The sequence below is a fragment of the Lynx rufus genome, unplaced genomic scaffold (genome assembly GCF_022079265.1).
Source record: "Lynx rufus isolate CCGP_SWC_20201006 ecotype Redwood Valley unplaced genomic scaffold, mLynRuf1.p SCAF_6, whole genome shotgun sequence".
Taxonomy (NCBI): Eukaryota; Metazoa; Chordata; class Mammalia; order Carnivora; family Felidae; genus Lynx; species Lynx rufus.
The window spans coordinates 144,251,281-144,258,431 of NW_025814878.1; the positions used below are offsets into that span (position 1 = coordinate 144,251,281).

General features: G+C 39.1%; 1 protein-coding gene across 1 annotated transcript; it reads right to left on the minus strand.

Moving 5' to 3' along the window:
• Window positions 1–3,499: 3,499 nt before the first annotated feature.
• Window positions 3,500–4,432, minus strand: LOC124528448 (putative olfactory receptor 2B8). Its single transcript, XM_047102071.1, has one exon. The coding sequence runs from the start codon at window positions 4,430–4,432 to the stop codon at window positions 3,500–3,502; it is 933 nt and encodes a 310-aa protein (XP_046958027.1).
• Window positions 4,433–7,151: the final 2,719 nt, after the last annotated feature.

A 7,151-nucleotide genomic window follows, 5' to 3' on the forward strand; every position in this document is an offset into this window, starting at 1 on the left:
CTCAAGTAACGATCTCATGTCGTGAGATGGAGTCCCATGTGGGCTCTGCCCTGACAGCACACATCCTGCTTGGGATTCTCTCTCTCCCTCTCCCTGTCTCTCTCAAAAATAAATAAACTTTAAAAAAAAGAATTGTGTTTCATGTCAGTCGGACTGACACTTGGGTCACTTTGGATACCTGAGCTACGGTGTGTACTGTGTTCCTCAGAGGCAAAAGACCTGGAAGAATCCATGACCTTCTCTAGAGCAAAATGATAGTCCAAAGCTCCAAGCGCCAGAGACAGATGGAATAAAATAATTTAGCCAAATCTTGGGTACAATCCCTGTAGCCATGCCAGAGTTATTGGTGAACGTTTAAAGGAAATGGTTCAGGGGCACCTGGGTGGCTCAGTCGGTTGGGCGGCCGACTTCGGCTCTGGTCATGACTCATGGTTCATGGGTTCAAGCCCCGCGTCGGGCTCTGTGCTGACAGCTCCAAGCCTGAAGCCTGCTTCGGAATCTGTGACTCCCCCTCTCTCTCTGTCGCCTTCCCAGCTCATTCTCTGTCTCTGTCTCTCAAAAAGTAAATGAAAAAAACATTAAAAAAAATTTTTTTTTAATTTAAAAAAATAAAGGAAATGGTTCAAATAATATTGGTGGCAATTTATACAACCCAGCAGCCTGTAATATACAAAGCATGGAGACCGTGGGGAGGCACATTCCCAACATTAGAAAAATGTTACAGAACAACATTCAATCTCTTTGGTCTCTTAAGTGATTCCTTCTTTATTTAGCATGGACCCTACGGATCTTTACAATCTGTAATTTATTCCTATGTAACATGAACATTCAAATACTATCAAACATTCACTTAGAGGAAATACATCTGTTTCCACAGGGTTCTGTGTCCTTAATCACTGAGAAGTAGCTGCTCAGCCAGAACATAAGGTTGTGTTGTGTGGTTTCGAGAGACCTTGAGGGTTTTTACACCACACCATGGAAAGTTCCTTTGAGGGATTTTAGAGTGACTGGTATAACTGTCAGAATGTAATGGAAACATAATGGAGAGAAGGAAATTTGTCACCATTGGGGATAAACATTATTACAAAACTGTTTCTGTACTGGTGTTCATTCAGCATTACCACATATATGGCATCAAAATATATCCCAGGTGTTGATTTCAAACGTGATTACTGTGATGCCTTTAGGGATCCAGACAGAACCATGACCATGTGATAATCTCCACTAAGCTCTCATTTCCAACCTGCCTAATGCTGTCTATGTTGCAAGATTACCGGTCATAAGCATGAGACCCTCAGGGGGTTCAAGACCCAGGATAATGCCGGTTAGCTGTCAGAAGAGGGAACAGTGTGATTGTTATGAATATGTGTCCAAAGACACAAATACATTTACCTGCATTGAGCTACACACTGGAAAAACCTACCAAGAAAAACATAAACATTTCTTTTACGGTGGCATAGTCAAAACTTCAACCTCCATGAGAAAATGTACTGCTCATGACAAGAAATATATACAAAAACCCAGATCCATAACACAAAACATATTTACATGCAAAGTAAGCTTTAGTTAAGATCTAAATTCTACAATGTCACATTCACTTCTTATGAGATGTTTATATTTATTATTCATCATTCAGAATTGTGTTATTTCATAATGTGATGGCTATATGTAAAACTTAGACATATTGAGATTTTTAATACTTAATATACATTTTATTCATTCCTTAAATTTTCTCCTGGTGAATCTAAACAAGCACCATAGAACATGGGATTTCCTGGAAAATGGAGGTCATTTTTCATATTTTTATAATATATCCCTGCGTTCAAATTGTATGGAATCTTTGGCAGATGTGACATACAAAAGCCTTAATCACTTCAGGCCTGGATCAAACAATTTGTAAATTGGTATGAAGAAAGGATCTAAATATATTTTGCCCTTGAAACACTTGCTGCATTACTATAGGGGAAAAAAAGAATATAAAATAGGACTTGTGTCATTCAATGTCCTCAAAAGTCATTTTTTTAGGGGCGCCTGGGTGGCTCAGTCGGTTAAGCGTCCGACTTCGGCTCAGGTCACGATCTCGTGGTCCGCGAGTTCGAGCCCCGCGTCGGGCTCTGGGCTGATGGCTCAGAGCCTGGAGCTTGCTTCCGACTCTGTGTCTCCCTCTCTCTCTATCCCTCCCCCGTTCATGCTGTGTCTCTCTCTGTCTCAAAGATAAATAAACGTTAAAAAAAATTTTAAAAAAAAAAGTCATTTTTTTAAATATTTATTCATCTTTGAGAGAGAGAGAGAGAGAGAGAGAGCAAGAGCGGGGGAGGGGCAGATTGAGAGGAAGACACAGAATCTGAAGCAGGCTATAGGCTCTGAGCTGCCAGAACAAAGCCCAACGCAGGGCTTGAACCCACGAACCATGAGATAATGACCTGAGCTGAAGTCAGACACCCGACCGACTGAGCCACCCAGGTGCCCACTCAAAAGTCATTTTTAATGAATGAGGTGGCTCATCATAAATTCAAGCGAGGTGCACACCTCACATCGCACAACATTACACACATTACACATAAGCACCGCCTGCTGTATTGCTACCTGATGCTCCCATTGTCCCTGGGATGAGTGCATCATGCCATCGCCCCCTGTGACGGGAAGGCTACGTAAAATTACTGTCACACAGGTACGGTCACACTGGGGCCTAATATCTGAATGACTGTGTCAGGATTGGTGTTCCCAGGATTTCCTCTGAGCTAAATTTCATCTATCCCGTGGTAGTCCACCAATTCTGTGAAGAAGCTGTGACACAGTCAACTTACAGACCTTCTAACAGAGCCATGATCAAATGCAAGAATAAGTGATATGCCTCCGGAAATTGCTAGAAAGTGCTAAAATGTTAATATTTCTTACACTGTTTTTGTGGTTCCTATTCTTATTTTGTGCACGCCTTTATCATATGTACATAAATGTCTTTTTGCAATTAGAATGGTACTCCCAAAAGAGAATGAAATAAGAAAAGGATTTTTTAAATATTAATATGACGGAGATGCACTGGGACACTAAACCAGCCTCTCCGGAGGTTGCAATGAATCCACGAGCTTGGAACATTCATTGCATAAAAGAATGAGGTATAGGGGGAGAACTGGGTTAGCTCAATTGGTTCAGCATCCAACACTTGATTTTGGCTCTGATCATGACCTCACACTGCGTGAGTTTGAGCCCTGCATCAGGTTTACTGCTAACAGTGCAGCGCCTTCTTGGAATTGTTTCTGTCTCTCTCTGCTGATTCTCTCTCTCTCTCACCCTCTCTGTCCCTCTTACTCTTGCTCTCTCTCAATAAACAAACTTTTTTTAAAAAGTTTTTTTAAAAAAGAAAATGTTACTTTAAAAAAATGAACGAGGTAAGGAAATTCCCTTGAGAGTCATCACGAGAATGTTGGACAACACATGAAGGACACAAAATCTTAAAGCCTCTGACATTTGAGCCTCCATCAAAGGCTCCTCCCCCCAGTCATATGGAGCCCCGACGGAACACCTTCTCCATTGCGCCCATCACATCCTTGTTCCGCAAGGTATATATGACAGGGTTGACCATGGGGGTGACGATGGTGTAGAAGAGAGAAATGAACTTGCCCTGATCCTGGGAATGGTTGCTGCTGGGCTGCAGGTAAGCATAGATGGCCGTGCCATAGAACAGGGAGACCACGGTGAGGTGGGACCCACATGTCCCAAACACTTTCCTCTGTCCTGCGGCTGACTTTATTCTTAACACTGCCCTGACTATCTGACCATAGGAGAATGTGATTAATGCCACAGGTATGAAAAGAAAGATCATACTGAAAAATAAGATCTCAGACTCATACACAGTGGTGTCAACACAGGCAAGCTTGAGCAACGGGGGAACCTCACAAAAGAAGTGCTCTATTTTATTTCTCCCACAAAGCGGTATGAGAAAAATGAGCACTGTCTCCAATGAGGAGTTGGCAAAACCAGTGAACCACGATGCAGAAGCCATCAGGGCACAGAGACGGGGGTGCATGATCACTGTGTAGTGCAGGGGCCTGCAGACGGCTGCGTAGCGGTCAAATGCCATCACCCCTAACAGAATGCATTCTGTGCATCCCAACCCTAGAGAGACGAACAGCTGAGCTACGCAGCCACCGAAGGAGATAGACTTGTCTGGTCCCCTGAGGTGAACCAGCAGCTGAGGAACAGTGCTGGTCGTGTAACACAGGTCCAGAAAGCTTAGGTTGGACAGGAAAAAGTACATGGGAGTCTGCAGGTGTGGGTCCAGGCGGGACAACGCAATGATGGTTGTGTTTCCCAGCAGGGTGAGCAGATAGAAGATCAGAAGAACCACAAAGAGGACTCGCTCCAGCTGAGGCCGGTCAGAGAAACCCAGCAGGATAAAGCCCGTGAAAGAACTTCCATTTTTCGGGTCCATCCTTTCTTACCACGTGTTTCCTGTCAAGACCAAGTATTTAGCAATTTTTAAAGAAATGTTCTAAAAAATAAAAAGGAGGCAGGGGGTGGATTTATCATGTTAAAAGACATAGCCAGAGAATTTTATCACTAACCATTTGAATAAATGGTGTACTCATTGAAATTGTCATAGCTCATACCAATTTAGTTCCACATTATCAAAAAAGTAAATCATTAATATTTCATATATGAAAAATCAAATAATGAACCTTGTGTTTGTGTCAGTCATAGGTATAAAAGTTCTCTAAATCTGATCATAATAGGACTGAAACTACCATGAAAATGTAGCTACATTTTAGAGAAAATGGGGATCAATGAAAAAGAGAGACAACAATCAGAAAGAATAGGAAAGAGATGCATACAGAGGGAGATTCATTATTTTAAATATGTATCTCATAATTCCACACAACTAGATTTGCACACACCTCACATGCAGTACTTTATAATACAACATAATGTCCAAATGCATCCAGATATAGGAATTGATGACCTACAATATACTTATACAAAGAAATTCAACTACATTCAAAATACCAGTACTAGATCTGCATATAAACACACATTGGGTTTTTTTCCCCTATGGCAATAAAATAAATAACCAGAGAGAACCAGAAAATAGCACCATTCAATTACAGTGCTTAACTTTTGTCCTGAAGATGCTTAAAATTACCATACCAATTAATAAAACTCCAAAATTTCAGTGGCTGTACAGAGTCTGTTGGAATCAGAACTCCAAAATCCAGTGTCCAACATTTTCCTCTTCCTTCTTCAGATTTCTGTTTCACACATTACACCAACTAGACTCTGTAAAATTCCTGAAAGATGTAGGATTATTCAGTATCAACATTCTAATCAGAATAAACTTTTAAAAGTTATCCAACCATATAATTTTGACAGACTGTAATGCTTTACATCACTTCCTATGATAAAATAAGTAAATAGATACACACATGGATATAAGGACAGAAACATTCTCAAAAGCAATGACAGATCAAAGCACTATAATGCAACACTTAATGTATACAAGGAAAGGCATAAACGAAACGTTATTTTGGGATTATACACGATCTCAGATGTCCGTCCATATTAGGTTAATTGTCACCTTTCTGGAAGCTACCTTGCAGAGTTAGTGACACTGGACCAAATACATTGCCAAATATAAGGCTAGTTGATGACCCTTTTCATCCAATGCTTACCGCCGAAGAAGACGACTAGTTATACGCTGGCCATAAGGAATCAGAAAACGAACATTTCAGTTCTATCATGTTGAAATCATTGGTAATACGGTACATTTTTTATTCTTCGAAGACGTTTTAAGTCCGAAGCATGACCGCAGGGAGGCACACTGATGGGTGAAAGAAATTGGTACAAAACTGGCATAAGATAAATGTTCATCAAATGTGAAAAAGGATGTGATATTTCACCCTATTTTATACCTCCTTTTCCTATAAAGATGTGATCAGTGTTATCAGTGATATTTGTTTATCAATGATAAACAAAATCTATGCACAAAAAATTTCTTAATAGAATTAATTACACAGGTGTTTGAGACAGTCAAATCTGCAACACAAGAGAATATCACCTGACTCACACCTGCTCACAGAAGACCAATAGAAACACACAATGGTTTAGTGTCATGCAGACACGTACAAATATAGATATAGACATAGATATAGGGAGATATAGATATAGATAGATAGATAGATAGATAGATAGATATCGATAGATATATTTATGTGATATCAATTACAGACAAAATTTTCAATGTGCCTATTAGTGGAAGCACCCACCAAAGTGAAGGAGGGCAAACATAAAATGCTAACTCATCCAAGTAAAACAACAATATAACAATGCAATATTAGAATAAAATAATGATATATTTTAACGTTATATCAATAAAGACTAAGAAGGCAGTTGAGAAAAAATAAAACTGTGGTGAGATGAACTTGTAAAATGATTTGCTGCTGTATGGGATTAGACGTGTGTATGGATTTGTGTGTGTGTGTGTGTGTGTACGTGTGTGTTTAATATATATATATATATATATATATACACATACATATACATATACATATATAAACAAATGTGGATGCAACTATCATGATACAATATGAAACAACAATGTCTAGTTATAAAACTCACATCTAAATTTTAACTTCACATACAAAAATTAAATACTTGAAAAAAAGCATATTATTAGGTGAAAAAAAGATTCTAAAAGAAAAGATGGCTTTATATATAATAATATACATCCAAAAAAGGATATAATGAGAAATGACATCTCACAAGAACACAATTTTACAATAAAAATTAAGAAGATAGGCATATAATGAAAGAGGTTAAATGCTTACCACTGACACACATAAGGAGATAAAGTGATTAATGTAAGTGATCAATGCTGACACAAAACTAAAAATTTTAGTGCAAGGATCCATATTTCCACACAAATAGATGCTCAGTATGAACACTACACATTTTAGACGCAAAAGATCTCAAGATAATGTCTCTATTTAAGACATTTCAAATATATAACATTCACTGATATATTTGACATACAGACGCTACCCTATCCAGTTTCTGAATGAATCCTGAAAAAGAGCAGGCAAGATTTCCGCAGCCTCAGCACTATGACTGAATCGCTATTGCTATCATGATGCTTCTGTCTCATGGGTCTGGGCTGA

Bases quoted from the DNA above. Each gene is read 5' to 3' on its own strand.
- LOC124528448 (XM_047102071.1), bottom strand. From the start codon at position 4,432: ATGGACCCGAAAAATGGAAGTTCTTTCACGGGCTTTATCCTGCTGGGT.